General features: G+C 54.2%; 1 protein-coding gene across 10 annotated transcripts in view; it reads right to left on the bottom strand.

The window, feature by feature from the left end:
- Nucleotides 1–19,781, bottom strand: part of MROH1 (maestro heat like repeat family member 1) — a 101,802-nt gene that overhangs the window by 30,674 nt on the left and 51,347 nt on the right. For 6 of the 10 annotated variants that reach the window (XM_067560124.1, XM_067560120.1, XM_067560123.1 and 3 more), the window contains 8 exons: nt 18,802–18,897; nt 17,735–17,839; nt 17,411–17,546; nt 16,022–16,134; nt 13,126–13,278; nt 11,330–11,484; nt 10,282–10,444; nt 9,225–9,421 (listed from right to left, as the gene is read on the bottom strand). In XM_067560124.1, coding sequence (XP_067416225.1) covers nt 9,225–9,421; nt 10,282–10,444; nt 11,330–11,484; nt 13,126–13,278; nt 16,022–16,134; nt 17,411–17,546; nt 17,735–17,839; nt 18,802–18,897 — 1,118 coding nt within the window. Of the gene's footprint in view, nt 1–292; nt 396–7,548; nt 7,974–9,224; nt 9,422–10,281; nt 10,445–11,329; nt 11,485–13,125; nt 13,279–16,021; nt 16,135–16,328; nt 16,568–17,410; nt 17,547–17,734; nt 17,840–18,801; nt 18,898–18,925; nt 19,193–19,781 lie in introns of those variants that run through there. The other 4 variants (XM_067560128.1, XM_067560127.1, XM_067560129.1 and 1 more) reach the window with 4 other exon arrangements.

A 19,781-nucleotide genomic window follows, 5' to 3' on the forward strand; every position in this document is an offset into this window, starting at 1 on the left:
GAGACCCTGTTGTGGAGCCATCCTGGAACCTGCAGAGTCAGTGACCAGGCCGTAAGCTGTGACCCCTCGGAAGAACAATGAAGAAGGTAGTCCCAGGGGCTGCCCAGCTGGACACGCCATTGATAGAAAGGAGCACGCTGACCCTAGAGAAGGGGAGATGCGTTTTACTGTCGCAGAGGGCAGCTAAGCGTGCACAGAGGAGTCTCGGCTCCAGAACCCCCCATCTTTGTAACAGCACTTGTTGAACCGAAGCCAGACACCAAAGCAGTGAGCCACAGCAACAGCTCCGTAAGACAGATGGTTCAAGTCGGTCATTCCCTAGGTCTGCTTTTTCCAGTGTCCTCTAGCCACTTCCTGCCTTCCCAGCGAAAGCCTGTGTCTTCCAAGGCCTTTTCCTGCCAAGCGACCATATCCACCTTTGTCAGCTCTCTGGCATTTCAATATCATGAAGACTTAGAATTCAAAACGTGGACAGGAAACGATCGATATTGCAACCAGCTCCTGGGAGCAGTCTGGAATTTCACATCAACATTTTTTCCGTACCTTGGACAAAAGCTCCCCCTCCACACCCATCAATCAGCAACGACTTCACAGGCGTGGAGCCGAAGTTCACCTGTTTGCACCCAACGCAGAAAGAGCGGAACCAAATCCCAGGGACCGGGATGCTGCTGTCAATGGGTGTGCCTACCCCGCCCCCTCCCAAACACGGCCACTGACCGACCTGCACTTCACCGCAGCTTCCAGCCCCGTAGCACTATGGCCGCTCTGCAGGAAGACTTGCAAAGCGAAGCAGAGCTCAGCGAGGCAGAAGAGCACTCGGCCAGCACCAGTGTCGGGTTTCCCTCTCTTTGGAGCCAGATCTCTGGCTCTCCAGATGAAGACACATTTTAGCTGGAGCAGGAAGGCGGCTATGTTTACAGGACGTCATGGTGTCAGTCACGTGACTGCTATTGACCTAAGACTCTAGAGCAAGAACGTCTAGAACGCCCTGTTTGGGACTAGTTCTAATCCCGCTGGTCGCTGCCATGCTGACGTCAGGCTCCACTCACTGACCCGCCCTCCCTACGCGAGACTCTCTAGGGGAACGTTTCCTAGCAGCCTGACTCAGCAGCCGTCAGTTCTGTCAGACCCTGGAAAAGCCCCCTCCCCCGGGGGGGGTTGAGTGTGCCTCACTGTCCACTTCTAAAACCACTTGAGCAGAGACCCCTGGAGCGCACACCTAGGAAGACCCCCTCTCCGGGAGCTGCCATCTGGTCTCTTCCATCTCCGGCTCGGACGAGTTCTAGGACACTTCAGGGACTCCCAATCCCTCGTGCAGCCAGCATGTTGCAGGGAAGATTAACCAGCCCCTACTCAACAGAACTGGAGCTTGTGTCGGGCTGCAGGAAGCTCCCAGAGCAAGCACGGAGAGGTCTGGCCTTTGCGCTCAGTACTGAGCGTTCTGCCTGACAGGAGATCACAGGGGTCAGCACCTCTACTGCTAAAGTGAGGATCTCAGGAGAAAGCATTTTAACACTTGCTCCAATCTGCAGCCAGGGGCACTCAGACAGGACAGTGGCATTCTCACGATACTTTGATTCTTGCCCCATATGCTCAGAAAGTCAGTTTTTTGGAGGAAGATCTGTAGTTTCTGGCTCCTGCATCTACCTCCCCGGGAGGCAATCAATTGCTCCAAGTTCCTTTAAGTACTCCTCAGGCTCTGGTGGTCTGGGGTCTGGCTGCGATCTCTCACTGTGCATCTTTTCCAGCAGTCATTAAGAGGAGGAAGAGTGAGTTGAGAGAACAGACAGTACTGGATGCACATGGCCAAAACCACAAGAGCCAGAGGCACAAAGCATGCAAGTGTCTTAAGCAATTGTGAACATTTCTGTCAGGGTTCACGAATAGGGTGGCCTCCTGACACCACCGCAGCCGAGGCTGCCACAAGCAGATCCTGGAGAACAGAACAACCCTCCCAGAGCTGGTATGGACAGTTGAGGACGCTGCCAGGACCTACACACCAGGAGGAAACAGCAGCAGCGTGGAGGCAAGCTGAACTTTAGCTTCAGCCACTTGAACAGATTTTTTTTTTATTTTTGTTTTAACATGTGGCCTAAATAAAATGCTAATCAGAGCAGCTCTGCTCTCCAGCGTAACAACCTGTTTCCATTCATTACAGCTCTGGGCTGGAAAAGCTACCATGTGAATTAGTGGCAGCTTTCCAAAGCTGAAAACAGGCCTATCAAGTTGTGTCAGATAGAGTTTGTATCATCCCAAAGCCGGTCTTAGGCAGCCACTAATTCAGCCTGTCTTAGGCAGCCACTAATCCCAGGAGATGGGAGCACAGCTTCTCCTCCGAATCATCTCAACACAGAGTTTCTCACATGGTGTAAACTGATGAATGGAGCCTGAATCACTAATGCAGCTGCAAGCATCAGTTCTGGGTCCGCGCAGGCTCCTCCACGTAAGTCTGATTTCCTTGACTAACGACAGGCCACAAAGAACTACGTTAAAAATCGGAAAACCTAACGAAAACTCAGAACGAGTGCCGGGCTACTCCTGGATTGATGGAAGTGCGTCAGGGACCTCCAACCTGGCATGTACCATGCGCCTCATGTACATTGTCCAGCGTGTAGCATCTACGCAACAGCTCTTAAGATTGGAAGGACAAAGGAGGATTTTTTCCAGTCTGATTCTGCACATTTTGCTGCAGCTGCCTGGACCTGTGACCACCACCTCCAGTGACTGACCGCAACGGATCATGGATTCAACCCCTCTTAGGCAGACACATGGGCTTTGGTAAGAAAAGTGCAAGTTTCCAGGCTAGCATTCCTGGTTCAGTGCAGTGTTTCCCAGGAGCTTTTTGGAAGGCGGGTACCCCACGGCAGCCCTCAACACGTTACTGGGGCGCTAAGGGTGCAGCCACCAGCAAGACACTGCCCTGCTTTGCTCCACTGGTGCCTCAGTCAAAGCCTCCACCTTGTTTTACCTGCCTGAATTCAGACAACTGGGAGGACTTAGATCTGCAGAGGGAGACTGGAATTCACCGTGCAGCACTGGCAGAGGCCTAGATCTGCAAAGAGCTGCTTCCCGCATGCCAGTCCCACCAGCGCCATCTATTGGTACCAAATCTAGAGCAACGGCTCTGATGTCCTTTCCTCAGGAACGAAAATACTGCTGCTTTGGACGCAAAGAAGGGCAGGTATTTGTTTCCTTCACGCGAGCAGGTGAGGGGGCACCAGGCACAGCTCCCCCCATTCAGTGCTGTCCAACAGGGGCATTGTCCAGTGTCTGCCTGGAGAACAGCCAGTCACACTCCTCCTCAAGATCCCATCGGCCCAAAGGTTTACCTCCCAGCGACAGGAGGAGAGATCAGAGAATTCCCCCGGGGCGCTCCCTGCTCTGGGCAGTTGAAAGCAGGTCGTGCAGTCTGCGTCTGCAGGTCTTTCACGCAGCAACAAGGGAGAAGAAAGCTTTCAGCAGGCAAGGGAGGGGGTCAGAGCCACAACCACCGAGGAGGGACTCGGGGCAGGGCAGAGTCTGAAGTGACTTGAACTCCTTTTTAAAGTCATGCTGCCTGGGACCCCGTAGAAGTCGGATCAGAAAGACTTGTGTACCTCGAAGCCGACACAAAGCAGCCGAACGGCCAGGGCAGCACCACTTCCTGACTGGGGCTGGCAACGTGTGGCCAACAGGACGCTGCCGAGGAGTGCAGAGGCAGTGGCCGCAACCAAACACGCGGAAGGGACTTGCTTATTGATGTGCTGGCCTCAAACTCCCGTGGCAGGTGACTGCGTGGCAGCTGGTGCATCAATAAGCCCACAAAGTTTACTGTTTGCTCCTCCAGTTGTGGGGGGGAGATGCCACTCCAAGGAAAGACCCCTGCAGGAAAGCAGTGGACTGGGGAAGGGATCGACACAAGAACTGGAAGAGCCCAGCAAGCTGTACAGGTACTAGAGCGGCTTTTTGAGGAGACGACGGAGCATGGATGACCAGAACTATACAGCACTTTTGATGGCATCAGAGCAGCCTTAGTGTCCTGTGCCCTGAACTCACGCAGCCGCTCTACCAGTCACACCACAAGCACTGCACCTATCACAGGATGCCCTCCCTCGACAGCCTTCGCTGCCAGACATCAAGCGCTCTGTCGTCATGGAGGAGGAATCGATGCTCTGGATCGACATTCGTTATGGAGCAAGACACTTTACAAAGAAGCACTCAGAATGGATCATGTCAGATGAGGAACTCTGCCCAGTGAAATCCAAATTACAAGCTAGTCTACATGTAGACTTGTTCTAGAATAGCAAGTCTGCTTTAAATTCACATCCCACCTTAGTCCAGAACAGCTTTCGTGTGTAGATGAGCCCTAAGGAACACGAATGCATTAGGCTTTACCCCATTTCCCAAAATGCCAGAATACTTCATTTACAAACAGTGTAAACAAAAGACTCTGGCAAGTAACCTACCGATCAGTAGCCACATGGGAAGCTGCTCCAATATTATAGCGACAACATTGCAGGGAACCAGTCAGGAAGCTGTGGCACGTAGCCCAGTTTGGACTTTATGGAAAGTAAAACCACGCACCCTTGACTGTGTAATATGGAAGCAGAGAGACAGACAGAAAAGTGTGGAACCAGAGCAAGAACGGGAGAGATCATCTGGTGGAGCAGGAATTTGAGTCAAGCTTGAAGGGAACTAGACATACAATTAAAACTCACTCAAAGGGGCCACAAACCACAACCTTTAAAAAGTGGAAGTTAAATCCTATTAAGGAAAACAGAAAGGAGCATAAACTCTGGCAAATGAAGTGTAAAAATACAATTAGGAAGCCAAAAAAAGAATGTGAAAAACAGCTAGCCAAAGACTCAAAATGTAACAGCAAAAACATTAAGTCCATCAGAAGCAGGAAGCTGCTAAACTACCAGTGGGGCCACTGGACAATCAGGATGTTAAAGGAAGATAAAATTGCAGAGAAAATAGATGAATTCTCTGCATTGGTCTTCACAGCTGAGGATGTGAGGGCGATCCCCAAACCTGAGCCATTCTTTTAGGTGACAAATCTGAGGAAATATCCCAGATTGAGCTGTCGTTAGAGGAGGTTTTGGAACAAATTGATAAAATTAAACAGTAATAAGGTCCCCAGGACCAGATGGGATCCGCCCAAGAGTTCAGAGTTTCAAAAGTGAAATTGCAGAACTACTAACTGTGGTGTGTAACCTATCATTGAAATCGTTTCTGTACCAGATGACTGGAGAATAGCTAATGTGATGCCATTTTTTTAAAAAAGTTTCCAGAAACGATCCCGGCAATTACAGGCTGATAAGCTTAACTTTAGTATCAGGTAAATTGGTTGAAACTATCGTATTTTAAAAAGAATGATCAGACACCTAAACATACATGATTTGTTGGGGAAGAGTCAACATGGGTTTTGTAAAGGGAAATCATGCCTCACCAGGGTGAGCCAGTGGATATAGTGTACTTAGATTTTCAAAAAGCCTTTGACAAGGTCCCTCATCAAAGACTTTTAAACAAAGTAAGCTGTCATTGGGTAAGATGGACAGTCCTGTCATGGATCAGTAACTGGTTAAAAGATAGGAAACAAAGGGTAGGAATAAATGGTCAGTTTTCAGAATGGGGAGAGGTAAATGGTATCTCCACCCCAGGGGTCTGTCCTGGGACCAGTACTGTTCAACATATTCATAATGATGAATGGAATGATCTGGAAAAGGGGGTAAACAGGGAGGTGGCAAAATTTGCAGATAATAGAAAACAAGTCCAAAGCAGACAGTGAAGAGTTACAAAGGGATCTCACAAAACTGGGTGACTGGGCAACTCATGGCAGATGAAGTTCAGTGTTGATAAATGCAAAGTAATGCACATTGGAAACCACCACCACAACTATACTTCTAAAATGTGTGGTAACAGCTAAGTTAGACCCCATCAAGAAAAAGATCTGGTCACTCTGGATAGTTCTCTGACAACATCCACTCAATGTGCAGTGACAGACAAAAAAGCTAACAGGCTGTTGGGAATCATTAGGAAAGGGATAGATAATAGACAGAAAATATAACATTGCCTCTTTATAAATCCATAGTGCACCCACACCTTGAACACTGTGCAGAGCTGGTCGCCCTGTCTCAAAAACGATCTATTGGAATTGGAAGAGGTACAGAAAAGGGCAGCTAAAATGATGAGGGGTATGGAATGGCGTCTATAGGAGAACAGATTAATGAGACTCTGACTTTTCAGCTTGGAACAGAGACGACTAAGGGGGTATGACAGAGGTCTATGAACTCAGGACTAGTCGGGGGGAAGTGAATAAGGAAGTGTTATTTACTCCTTCTCGTAACACAAGAACTAGGGGTCACCAAATGAAATGATTGGGAAGCAGGTTTAAAAACAAAAGGAAGCGTTTCTTCACACAACATACAGCCAACCTGTGGAACTGCTTGCCAGAGGATGTTGTGAAGGCCAAGACTATAACTGGGTTCAAAAAAGAACTAGCTAAGTTCATGGAGGATAGGTCCATCAATGGCTGTTAGCCAGGCTAGGCAGGGATTGCTGCTTGCCAGAGGCTGGGAATGGCCAACAGGATGGATCACCTGTTCTGTTCATTCCCTTTGAAGCACGGGGCATCGGCCCCTCTCAGGAGACAGGACACTGGGCTAGATGGACCATTGGTCTGACCCAGTGTGGCCATTCTTTCAACCAGACTGAACTGAGAGATGCAGATGACGTGGAGCATGAAGGACGGGCTTAGAAGGGCCCAACTCTCAATGACCCTGTGCGCGCACACGAGGTGAGCAGAACAAAGTTGGAGCAGATGGACATCACAAGCAGGAGCAACTCAACGTGGCGTCACTCATTTAGTCACAAGAGTTCCTGAATTTGTGGCTAATGCTACTAATGAGAACACGCCTTGACGGGCAAGTCTTAACTCTCCAACCGCCCCAGAGGCAAGCCACTGAACAGAGGGGATTAATGTTCTGTAACGCCTGCCGTTCGAGTCAATAGCGTGTGTGGAGTGTGCACATTTACTCTCAAACTGCACTAGCGACCCCTGGCCTTTAGTAAATAGCGAATGATGAAGTTCCTTAGAGAAGTCTCCTCTGTTTGCAACAGTGGTATAATTTGTCAGCATGTGAACAAAATAAGCCCAAAGAAAGATTCAGTCCCCAGCTGCACTGTATATGGGTGAACCCACACAGTTGTTGGCTGATCGAAGGGCAGTACCTCTAATGGCTCCAAGGAATTTTGTCCAGAGCAGCATCTGTAGAACCTACAGCTCAGGGGACAGGCTACCTGCAGCAGCCCTAGTCTGCACAGCTAACATTTAACTCGGCTTAAACATTTGAATTATTCTGGAAATAAAACGAAGTCCTTTCGATGTCGCACGGTAGAGCTACAGATTGTGGAGGGATCTACGCGGTGCCGCTGAATAGACATCTTGGCTAGAGGGGAGAGAGAACTGCTAAGTTGTTTAAGGGTAAGTGGATCCCATGGCTGAGGCCAAGGGAAGGAAAAGCTTCGGGGATATCTAATAAGGCAAGAGGCCAGGCTTGCGTGTCTCTGACCGTTGCTGACGTCACTGGAAGAGGCACTCTTCGGACCGTGGATGGTTTGGGTAGGTCAAGTGGGCCTAGAAAAGTGTGTTCTCACGACAGCCATTACAATGCAACACTCTTCACGCAGCAAGACTCCCCAGAAGTTCAGGGCGTGCACAGAGACAGCCACCAGGTCACTTCAGAGAGCAGGGGCTTTACCGCTTTTCTGTGGGCTCACCAGTCGCAGAGCCCCGCTCCCACTGAGGACTATCCCCACTGTACAAGCAGGGAAATGAGGCAGAGCCATCGGGAGAGTGGCACAAGATCAAACAGGAACAGAATCCAGGTTTGGGTTCCAGGTCAGCGTCCTAGCCACAAGGCCACTTTCCTCAGGATGGCAAGAGAAGCCCCCGGGCCATGGCAGTGCAGGAGAACGGCAGTGAGCGTAGCCTGCCAACCGGAGAAGAAGAGCAAGGCTGAAGACACAGAGCTTGGAATATCTTCCACATGCCTGCTGTGGGCAGTAGCTGTGACGTTGGTACTACCCTGCAGCAAGGGAGGGCTTGGCCCAGATGGAGTCAGGAGAGCCTTCTGCCAGCACTTTTACAGCATCGAGCACCAGTGTCTTGGGGCCGCGAGTGAGGGCGATGGAAGCAATGGGCATATCTAGAAGGGACTGGTCAGAGCTCGGCCACAGTGTCAAAAGTTAAGTGACTTGACTAGTTTCCCAGTCTGACCCCTGCCCTGGAGCTGGGCAGCAGCAGTACAAAGGACAAGGCACAAGTCTTACTATGCAAGACTGCAGTGCCATCTCTGCAGACGCATGATTGCAGCATATCTGGAGGGGGAAATAGGGAACCTGACTCCAGAGCAGTGTTTCTCAATTAAATCTGGCCACTGAACCCTTTTGAACTCGATAAATAATTGTGGAACCCCCCAAACTCTTTACAGTATTTTTACATATGGGGCCAAAACAAATGTTGAAGTAAGCAAATTATATACAAGCAACTAGGTCAGCGTTTCTCAATTAAATATAGATTAAATTACACTCGATACCCTCTGCCGAAAAATCCGGGACATCTCCCCTTTTTTGGTGGCGTGGAGAACAGCTGCTCGCGGAACCCTAACAGTGCTCCCGCGGAACCCGAACCCCAATTGAGAAACACTGCTCCAGAGGATCAGTCAGTGATTAGCAGCTTGGGCTGGCAGTGGTTAAAATGTGACATGTGGCTCAGATGGAGACAGAGTTCTTTGCACCCAACAGTTACACTGCGCCTCCTCCCCACTGAAAAGGAGTGTGCCTGCACGTGCAATCAGGCAGGAGCCGCCCCCAGAGAAGCATGTGGAGGAGCTGCGGGGCCGTGTCTGGGCACTCCAGGCCTTGGAACAGCAGCAGCAGGACAGCAGCACAGAGCTTCACAGCGTTTGGGAAACAACTTCAAAAATCACAAATGTGGCTGGAGAAGAAAGTGATCGAATGCTTCCTGACCCAGAGGCTGTCGTGTGGCAGACAGAGGGCTAACCCCAGCCTGGGGGTCAGGCCTTCGGACCGAACACGCTATGGGCCACCTGCCATTCTCCAGCCACCCACTTACACGTGCAGCACATGTGATGATGTTTGTGAAAACCAAAATCAGTTCCACACGGCAGATTTAAAAGCTGCCTGGAAATCCCTGTTGCCAAGTCCCCTCAGTGCTTTACCTGCAGGGCTCTAGGGTTCTGTGCGCCAGGCTCCGGCTGGCGCTCTTCCTCTCCTTGGCCTGCAGGCTCCTGGGTAGCTGGACACCCACGGTGCAGCTGACTCGCAGCAGGAGCGTCACAAACAACTGCGGGTAGAGCCCCAGCACGGCTGGCCCAGACTCTGGAGCAGACATGAGCTCATGCAGAGCACATGTGGCCTGAGAAGAGAGAAAGAGGATTAGGAAGGGCCGGGGGCAGGAGAGAAATCTCCTCCCCCACACTAATCCCACTAACAATACTCAGTAGGTTATTTACTAAGGCAAAGAGAGCTACAAATCCCCTCCTCCGACTCTGAGACTAACAAGACCCCAGCAACCAGACAGCAACCAGCCCATTATTCAGCGTCCCAGGCTCGGCTTTGCCAGAGCGAAGTTGGAAACAAAGCAGAAAAGCCGCTATTAGAACAAAACAGCAGCTTGATTGGAAACCTGGATGTTTCCAAAGTAGGGGAAAGGGCTGAAATCGGCACCTGCGGGAGGAGATCGCTCGAGTGTTCCAGGCAGGAGGAGTGTGCACATGCACCTCACACAGCTTGCATACCCTACGCCAGCTGATTTTAAAACACTAATTCCATGGCACAGAACATACAGGGCTGTAGAAAAACGTGGGGAGCGGGAGGGAAGGAGCGTTTGCTGTCAGTGTGACGGAGTCTGTCCATCTGCACCTGCTTCTTCAGAAGAGCAGGGGACTTTCACAGCTGCTTTCCTCCAGAGAAAGCTGCCAAGCAGGGTCTGGGTTTGGAAAGGATAAAACGCGAAGTGATCTCCCGAGAGGGTGAACACCGGAGAGGCTTTTATGAGCCCAGAGATTAGATCTAAGAGGCATTATACGGTGATGCGTGATTTCCAGAGTCCAGGCCTGGCACAGACACTGGAGCCGAGGAAATGAAAAAAGGAATCTGGGGACAGGGTCTGGAATGTCATCCTCCACGGGGGTTAGGAGCCAGCTCCCCATGGAAGCCTGGCCCTTGGATGCCGGTGGGAGGCGAGGCGAGGCGGGGTAGCCGCAGGATACTTACAGCAAGAGGGAGAGTGGTTGCGATGCGCTCACAGGCCGCCAACATGAAGGGCTTGTTCTCTTTGTACGGGATGTCCCGATTCACCTTGTCCAGGAGCAGCTCCAAGACCTGTGAGGTGAGCGTTGGCTCCGTGGCCAGCGACTGCCACATAGCACAGGTGTGGCTACGGGGAACGAACAGAGGAGAGAGTTATTTCAGCACACAAGCTGCCCCGTCGTTTGCTGCTGGCTCCTATGCTTGAGCAGCAGCAAGCCCGCGAGCGCCCCGGCACGCTGCTGGTCAGCTCCCCGCCCGAGGACAGACACGGCTCTTTTCGGTCCCTGCAGCGCTCACTGCAAACCGGGGCTTTGTGCGCGGCTCAGTAGCGGAGCGCGCAGGCCAGGGACCGCCAGAGAGGAGCCTGTGGAGGCGACGCAGGGAGCGGGGGCAGGCCGGCGACGAGAGAAGGCAAGGGGAATGTTGCGGATCAACGTCAGGTGAAGCCTCGGCAGCAAAGGGGCTCCTGCTGCACAATCCCCTCCAAAGGGCCACATGGACGCTGCAGGGACAGAACTCCCCCCTTGGGGGGCAATGGACAGCTGCTCTTCCCCCTTCCTCAGGCTGCCATCAGCTGCAGGGGCCACTGGTCCCATCACATTAATTCCTGTGCCTCTAGCACCCCTGCCCCACATGTACACGGCGGGTGGGGAGGGAGGAACCACGTGCACTAGAGAGGTGAGGGAAAGCCCGGATGACTCTGGGTGGGTGGCCTAGGCCATAGAACAGCTGAAGGGGACCCAAGCCCACTTGACTCTCTGGAGCCAGGCTCGCTAATGCGGGTTCTGGGCACCAAGCAACCCCAGGCCCGTTTTGAAGGCAGCTCTCCCAGCAAGTGGACGTGCTGATCCCTGAGCTCAGGACGGACATTCCAGCAGGGTCCAATTACCAGGGTCAGGAGCCAGAAGATTAGCTGCAGCTTAAGTGAAAGCTGCTCCGAAGCCCAGCTCCTCCGAGACGGAGAAAGACGCACACAAGCGCACCAGGCCGACGCCACAGAGCAAGCGGGTACCTGTCAAAGGGCAGGGAGCTGCCCAGGAGGCTGGATACAACCACAGTCTTATGCTGGGAGGCCAGGATGTAAACAGTCTGCTGAGCTGCCTTCCTGACGTGCCCCTCCTCCACCTCCTGCAGCTTGCTGTGGAGTAGACCCAGGATCTCCGGCACCTGGAGGACCAGGGGGAGAGAGAGTCAGCAGCATGTACAGAGAGGAGCTGGGCCGGGTTCCTAGCCCACCGCCCTGTTGGCTGCTCCAGCGCAGGGAGACAGGATGGGAGGCCCAGCAGGACAGTCCCAGCCAGCCTCGCCACGCTACCAGCCACGGAGAAATGTCGCTCAGCCAGCCGACGTGGTCTGTGGCACATCTCACGTCCTACCTTGCTGGGGGCTGGCATTTACCTGGAGTTACCTTCACCTTCTTGGGGGCTGAGGACGGCGAGAGGCAGCAGAGACTAACACTGGCCTGCCCTGCACACAAGCCAGGAGTCCCCCCAGTCCTGGTTTTTCTTCACCATGCGCAGCAGCAATTCTCTGGCCAGAAGGCTGGAGGGCAGCTGCATTTGAAGCCCATGAACACAACTCCCCAGCGATCTGAAGCACATGCGGCTCCCAAGCAACTCCCATGGGGACAGGATGGATGCTCAGCCCCTGTGCCACACCCTCTGTGTAGCACAGAGTGCCAGCTGTGCACACTAACCACACCAACCAGTGACACGCCCAGCTCCTTCTGGGAAGGAACCCGCAGGCTGACCGACGGGAGCCAGCCGCACAACGCACTGACTGGGCCCGGCAGCGCATCCAGAGATGCAGTGCAGAGTGCTCGCTCTGGCTGCCCCTGGACTCCGAGGCTCAGCACCAGTTCCGATTTCAGGGGCCGGGCTGGGCTGAGCTGACAGAGGTGAATCACCTAAGCTGGAATAAGCCCACGTAGGATAGAGGCTAGCAGGCAGAGAGCAGGATTTCTGCAGCAGCTCCAGCGGCAGAGGGAAGCCCAAGGACTGGAGGGAGGGCTGGCATTTCCAGTTACAAGGGGAAATAGCTTGGCCCAGAAGGTAGAAGAATCAGATGAAAAAAGCCTCGTGTCCAGCACCTCACGCCCACAGGCTTTCCCCTCAGCCCCCAGCACGGAGCCCAGGGATCTCACAGGGAGTCCCCGCTGCTGGAGAGCGCCAAAGGCCAGAACGACTAGAAACCCCAGGCGCAGGCCCAGCTGGTGACGGCCTGCCTACACCCCCAGCCGGAGACTCCAGTGCTAAGCCGGCAGATCATGCTCCGAAGTCACTCTGCCAGAAAGCTGGGGAGCATCGGCCTCTGTGGTCTGCTGATGGGGAGGAGGAACAGGAAGCTGAGCAGCACCCTCTGGACTGAAGAGCAGCACTGACGGGGCAGAGGGACAGACACGCTGCTGGCCAGAGCTCACTGAGGCTCTGTCCTGCTGCCACCAGGTTTACAGCCAAAGCTCTTCAGGGCAGGACCGTGCCATGTCACCTAGGACCTCAGACCCCGCACCTGAACTGGTGCCGCACTGCACTAGACGCTGCATGGTCCTACCCTGAAGAGCATATCCTGTAGCCGGACTGCACCTTTCAGCCGGCTGTAGCACCCAGACACCTGCCCCTTCCCCAGAGGGGGCTGCTGGAACGGGGAAGGACCAGTGCCCTGCTCAGAGAAGGCAGCAGGAACTGGAGCATATCTCCGAGGATGGACGAGAACAGCTGAATCCCACATGGGTCTCCTTTTGCCCCGGACTGCAAAGGTGCAGGTAACAGAGGGAAAGCACAGGGCAAGCGGGAGAGCCTCGCTCTTTACCTTGTCCAGTAACACACCTCCACGCTCCTTCAGAAGGGCGTTGATCATAACGGCCGCGGCTCGAGAGCAGTTCTGATTGGGATCTGCCAGCCCTTCAAACATCACGAGCAGAAGGCTCATCAGCTGCTCGGGTGGGAGGCGCTTCCCAATCACCTGAAAAGGGAGAAGGGCGGAAGAGACATTAGATCCATAGCACCTTTAACCAGACTTACAGACGGTCATTTCAGCTCACTGAATGCAGCTAGGTCTGGGGTAAGACACTGCAACTAACACACGGCAGTGCTGCACCACTCACAGCCAGGAGTGGAGAATCTTGCTACTGTATACGTAAGGGGTATTTGAGAGAGGCAGAACGTAACGAGGTCGAACTCGGCCAGAACACACCACCGTTAACACCCCACTCATAGAGAGGAGTCAGAATTTAGCGACCGCTCAGGGCCTTGGTTTGATACCTCCTCATCTGAAAGACAGCAGCCCAGCCTCACGCGGGGGGACAACTCCCTACTGAGTGAGGGAAGAGGGGCCCACTGGAACACCGGGAATGTCCTAGATGATGCTGTCCAGATTCTAACCTGTCTCCCCTACTTAGCTCATGTGACAACCGACTCTCAGATCCAGGTGGCGTGGCTGTAGGACTCTGCCATGGGGACCTGTGGGGCAAGTTGGTTTACAAACTAAGACTGGCTCAGCCACCATGGGACCTATGGGGTCCCTATGCTGCAGAGAATGAGAAAAGATGGGCGTCGTTCCTCAACCAAGGAGCTTACATGCTAGTTTAGACGCGCTCAGAGACAAGCAGACAGAGGTCCAGCCTCAGAGCAGCCTCAGGCCGACCCTCACGTGGTGCTCACTCTCTGACAAGGGGGGACCGGATGGGGCAGCCTGCACATGCTACCTCTACTCAGGATTTAGCTGCTCTGTGACTAAGCAGAGGGTGTCCAGAGCTTTCATTCCATGTGAAGTGACCAGTTCTAAAAGGGACACGGAGGCACGGCTGGACTTGTAGAACCGTCTGCTTTGCACTCAAATGCAGCACCCAGCGCCTGGTCTAGCCACATCCCACTGGAGCTGGCGAGGGCGTGTGGACGCCACGCAGCCCCGGCTGCATCCCTCATGTTTACCCCAGGTGGCATTTCGAAGCAGAAGGGCCTTTAAGGTCAATTGTGCTCTGCGGGAAGAGGCATGGGCTGGCCTGGGATGCAGAATCCAGACTGCAGACATGTCAGTGCTCAGTATCAGAAAAGCACTGCCTGCCTCACCCTCTGGGGCAGCACCTCCCCCCTGCAACAAGGGACTTGTGCTGTGAGGCAGGGTACAAGGACCTTGGAGAGCTCACAACTCTCCCACTACGAAGCTGGGGGCCGCTATCAAGAGCTGCTGCAGCAGCAGCGACTGGTTTCGGGTGACAGAGGCAGAGCCAGGGGCACTAGCACAGCAGCACACCACAACCCTCTGGCAGGATCTTCCGTGGCCTGGAGCAGCTCAGCTGCTGACCCTTGTGGGAGCAGACGTGTCACTGGAGGGGAGCAGAGAAGGGCTGGGAGCTGCCAGGCCAGGGTTCGGGTCCCATTGCCGTTTGAGTGGCAGGCAGACACCTGCTGCTCCATCGTGTATGTTTAGTCTCAAGTTTCGGGCCCGTTGCTTGGGGGTAGGATCAGCTCAATACTGGAGTCGAAGGGGGGCAGGGGGGGCAAGTGACTGGCCCTGCTCTGGCTGCCCTGCCCCACGCAGGGGAGCAGCTGATCCCATCGGCCCAGACACGCGTGTTCGAATCTTCGTAAGTGCTGAGACTCTTCCCCCGCAGCAGCGCTGCTCTCCCTAGCGTGCACGTCTGGGCAGGGTCAGCTGGGCCTACACACACAGGGCAGAATGGCTACTGCTGGAGGGGGCAGGGGCAGGCTCGTAAGCCCCACCATTCCCACGCAGGAAGGCAAGAACATGAGACCAACCAGAGAGGAGCAAGTGGGCAGGAGGGAGGGCGTGGGGGGGAGGGGGGGCACCTCAGTGGCTAAGCCACGAGCAAGACCCAGCTCACTGTTGGGCCATCCTCGGCCCAGCGTGCTCTCACGGCTCCCTGAAGCGCCCCAGGTACAGCTGGCTAGTCACACCCTCAGCCACAGGACTAGGCACATCTGCTCTTTCTACCCCCGCCTGGCAACATGCTGGGCCCACGTACAAGCTAAACAAACCGCACCACCGGCCACACAGTACGGCCACAAGGAGCCGGCAGCTCCCCTTCAGGTTCTTCCCCTCAGGCAGGTGGGGTTGCTGACCTAGCCCCAGGTATTTTGCTTCTCCATGTGGCAGTGAGGGCGAGGGAGCTCAGAAAAGGAAGAAGCTTGAGGGGCAGGCTAGAGAGAAGCCAGGGGTTCCCACTATCCCCACTGAACTCTCAGAACGGCACCTTTCCCAGGATAAGAGCCCTTCCTTCCGGGGTAAGAATTCATCTGGACCATAGCTTGCCAGAGAGCTTTGGGACAGAAGCCAGCTCCCCCACGCAACTCACACAAGAGCGTACAGGACACGTGCACATCCACTCCTGTGCCGACTGCTGTGTTTCGCGTTTAAAAACAGGTGCCCAAATGCACATTCATAGGGTGCAGCGGCAACTCCCCTGCATGCTAAGGTCAGGCTGTTCTAGACACCTGTGTTTAGAGACACTTCCGTCACCAAGTGCTCCAGGCTCTCTGAACAGCCGCCTCTCTGTCATCCAAGGCCTGTGCGTGCCACAGATACAAGGTAGCTGGAAGGAGCAGAGCTCAGGGAACAGGAGCCAGGCCATACAGCAATCCCCAGATCACATGGGAGTCTAGAGCAGACAAGGCTCTGGCCCCAGAACCGGACATGTACCCTGAAGAGACCCGGATCCTGCGGCGTGCGCAGGACTCAGCCTTACCATGGCAATGTTGTAGCAGGTATTGAAGAGAATGGTGAAGTCTGGGTCTTCCAGGCCTTTCTTCAGATCTTTCAGCCTCTCAACCATCTCGTCTCTGTAATCGTGGGCGAATCCTACACGGGACAAGCAGCAGACCATTAACAGAACTGGTCCTCAGCCTCGACTCCACCACACGCTTTACGCTTTGCACCAGCACAGAACTTCTGCAGGCCTGCGAGGTCCCCTGAGACAACTGGATCACTGTGCCTCTGGGCCTCCTGCACTGCCCAGGGGGCTGGCACGCTAGCTTCTCTGCTGAAAGCGGGGCTATAAAGATGAAGTCACTCACTCGGAAAAGCCCACAGCAAGTCAGGCCTCAATGCAGCATCTGACTCCCGGCTCTGTGGTCTAGTCATGTTTGCTAACCAAACACGGGTGAAACAAATCCCCACCAGCCTCCCAGGTGTTGGGTACAGCAGGCTTTTCCTCTGCTGCAGCCCACAGCTCCGCTCACACCTTCCACGTGGAGGACTGCCCTCTCCTGGAGAGAGAGGATTTCATCCGCCCCTGCAGGATCACAGATCGGATATTATTTGTGCTGCAGGGGGCCAGAGAGCCCCCGTCTTTGACCAGGGCCTGCTGTAAACACAGAACAAGTCAGCCTTAATGGAGTGGAACGAAAAAGACCGTCCCAATCATTTCCTGACCAAAACAAAACAAATCCATTTTTCCACAAAATGTTTTCCTGCAAGAAAATTTCAGTTTTGCCAAAAATATATCAATTTGGGGAAGAAGATCTAAGTGAGTACTTCCTCGCTGCCCGGCTGGCAGGCTCTTGGCAATTTCACTTTCTACCTGTGAAGCTGACAAAGGTCTCCTGGAGGACTAGCTCCTGGAGACAGAAAGCCTGGACTGCCTCCCTCGCAGGTAGCTGGAGCCGGGGGGGGGGGGGGTGAGGCTGAGTACCAGACCTGGGAGCTTCCTGGGGGGCAGGTGGGAAGCTGAAAACTTCCATTTTGGCTCTCCCAGAACAGAATCGCTCCACATCTCAGGTAAATTTCACATTTTTGGTGTTTCATCCTGATTTGGGACAAAAATTGGTTTTTTTAAATGCAAAATGTGTGTGGGAAGGGATTCCTCCTCCGCTCGGATGATATTTAAATGATAATTAGGACGTTTGACCCCGGAGCTTACAGCTCAGACATGCAATGGTTTTCAAGAGGGCTATTCCTTTCCTTTCTGAGCACCTCCCACATTTCTACTCAGAGGAAAGCTTCAGCACGGAGTTTCCAGGTACTCCCTGGTATTCACAGGGAAAGGGGCATTTCCCCTCTGCTGCCTGCCAACAGGGAATTCTGCAGCCTGCTTTAGGTGGGGACGCCTCCCCTCCCTCCCCTTCCTTTCATTTACCTTCGTAACGCAGCTGTATGTAGAGCAGACAGTAGGCACAGTCCACAGCACGCTGGCGAATGCTGACAAGGGAGTCAGAACACCGTGGGGAGAAGAGAGCGACCAGCACCCCGAGGTTATAAAAGGGCACCACACACTGAGCAGGAGAGAGAGGACAGAAACCACATGGGTGTAATGAACGGCGCATCCTTGGTATGCAGCATTACCAAGGCAACTGGAACAGGTCAGGATCAGTGCGACAACCTGAGCAGGAAGCAGGGGGATTGAGTTCCCTCAGTCAGCAGACCCCTGCTCCCCACACGCCCTCATGCCGCATCTACTTACACTGACAGTCAGTCTGTCCAGGTAGAACCCCAGCAGCGTGGCACTGACCTCCACCGCTCGCTCACGCTCATGCTCTTTGGTCGACTTGATCCACGGACCCAAGTGCTGAAGGCAGACCCAAAACGAGAAGTCAGGGGGCTGAAGGCTTGCCCCTGGACCCACAACAGCACGCAGCCACATGACTGATGCCACCCACGGGCTGCCAAATCTACCGGCCTCAGCATGCCACGCTCCATCGGGACTAGAGACAGCCTGGGCAGGACGCACCAGCATGCTCAGGAAGATAACCGCAGTCTGCTCCATTTCATGCGGTATTCCTGGCTCTAGGGAAACTGCTAACGCTGCCCTGAGCTACCGAGCAGTTTGGCACCTCTCACTGTACCAGGGAAGCTTCCTGACCAGGTATCTGCTACGTAAGAGCCTGAGCCAGAGCAATGCCTACACGGAGTTCCCGTTCCTCAGCCCGGGATCATGCATCACCAAGGACGCAGCCGATTTCTCAGCGGGAGCTGAGACGGTTCACAGCTGTGTGCAGCCAGCTAGGAGGAGCCCAGCCTGGCAGCTCAAGCACTTGACACTTAGTGACATGCTGTCTCTGAGAACACAAAGGTGTGCACGCACCGCTCTGTCCTAGCGGGATCCCTGGGGGCACTGTATGAGACAGACCAGAGGGAGACGGGCCAACTCTCACAAGCCTGGCACTCCCAGGACCAAGTCCGCCCAGGCCAGAGGCTGCCCACCGCCCATCTGTCTACGCCGCACATGCCCTTGGGTCACAGGTGGCCTGACTGAACTCCCAATCCGCTCTGGGCACTGAGACTAGGGATGCTGCTGCGTATGCTGCACAGGCGTGCAAATCCAGGCGGGCCCAGCTAGCCGCGGTGTGGTGGGAAGCACCAGAGGTGGCCGAAGCATGGGCACCACGCGCTAGGCCCCAAACAGCAGAGACGGGACCAGAAACCCAAAACATCTTCCTCCCTTTGCTCTGCGTCATGGTGGTGTGCAGCTGGCTAGTCTGCATCCAGGAGCCTTCCGACCCTTTCCCACCCACCTCAGAGACCACCCACCTCGCACATGCTCTGCAGTCCACGAGGAGTCAGGTCTTTCTGCAAAAGCTTCTTCAGCAGATCCTTAAGGGCACGAATCAGGTCGTGGTACAGAGTCTACGAGGAGGAAGAGGCAGGACGTTGTTGCCCATGTGACCACTCAGCTCTGTCCCCATGGACAGTCAGTCCAGCAACAGAAGGGCACCCGAGCGCCGTGCAAGGCCTGCGCGAGCAGCTTGCGGCAATGAGTGGCCTAACACGGAGCAGCAGGCAGCTGCCTTCCTCTTGTGCACCAGGGGCAGCTCACAGCAAGCGAGGCTTCGCCTTCACTGGAACGGCCTGGCCAGCCGGGCTAGTGACCCCAGGGGGGAACTCGCAGAAGGGAACGGCTTCAGCTTCGCATACCCGGCACCTGCTGGCCCGGGGTTGGGGCAGTTAGCACAGAAGCAGGTTTGCTAGGCTTTAAGACCCTCTCCTCACCGAAATCCAGCACTGACTCACTAGCGCTTCCCCCAAGGGTGACAAGTGGCAGGAGTCTCACTGCGACCCAGGACCGCCATTGTGCCCACATGATGCATTCTGGTTCACTGGCGCTATCCCAGAAAACATGAAGAGGGTTTCACAGACTCTGCAGGGAAGTTATAAAAACCTGACTGCCCCTGAACTCTGGTTAACGGGACAAGCACTGAGATACGGCTTCAATTCCTGCCCTCTAAGCTGCACCACAGAACTCCGGGGTTTGCTCTTTAATAGCATGTTGCAATTGCTGGGGGGGGAACAACAAAGTTGTTCTTCACTGCAGCTCAGCCATACACAGTCTAGCTCTTCACACAGACCCCCATCGTTTCAGCCCTAGGGGCTTTCACAGGCCACTCAAGGAAAGATGCCTTTCCTACCAAACGGAGAGTTGTCAGGGTGCCTGTCATTCTGATTTACCTCTGGGAAGTTGGTATTAATACCATGTGGAGTTGTATCTTGCTTGTGTTTTGTGAGCAGGAGTT

This window comes from Emydura macquarii, unplaced genomic scaffold, assembly GCF_026122565.2.
Source record: "Emydura macquarii macquarii isolate MOO-44397 ecotype Brisbane River unplaced genomic scaffold, CSIRO-AGI_Emac_v2 contig_2246, whole genome shotgun sequence".
NCBI classification, from domain to species: Eukaryota; Metazoa; Chordata; order Testudines; family Chelidae; genus Emydura; species Emydura macquarii.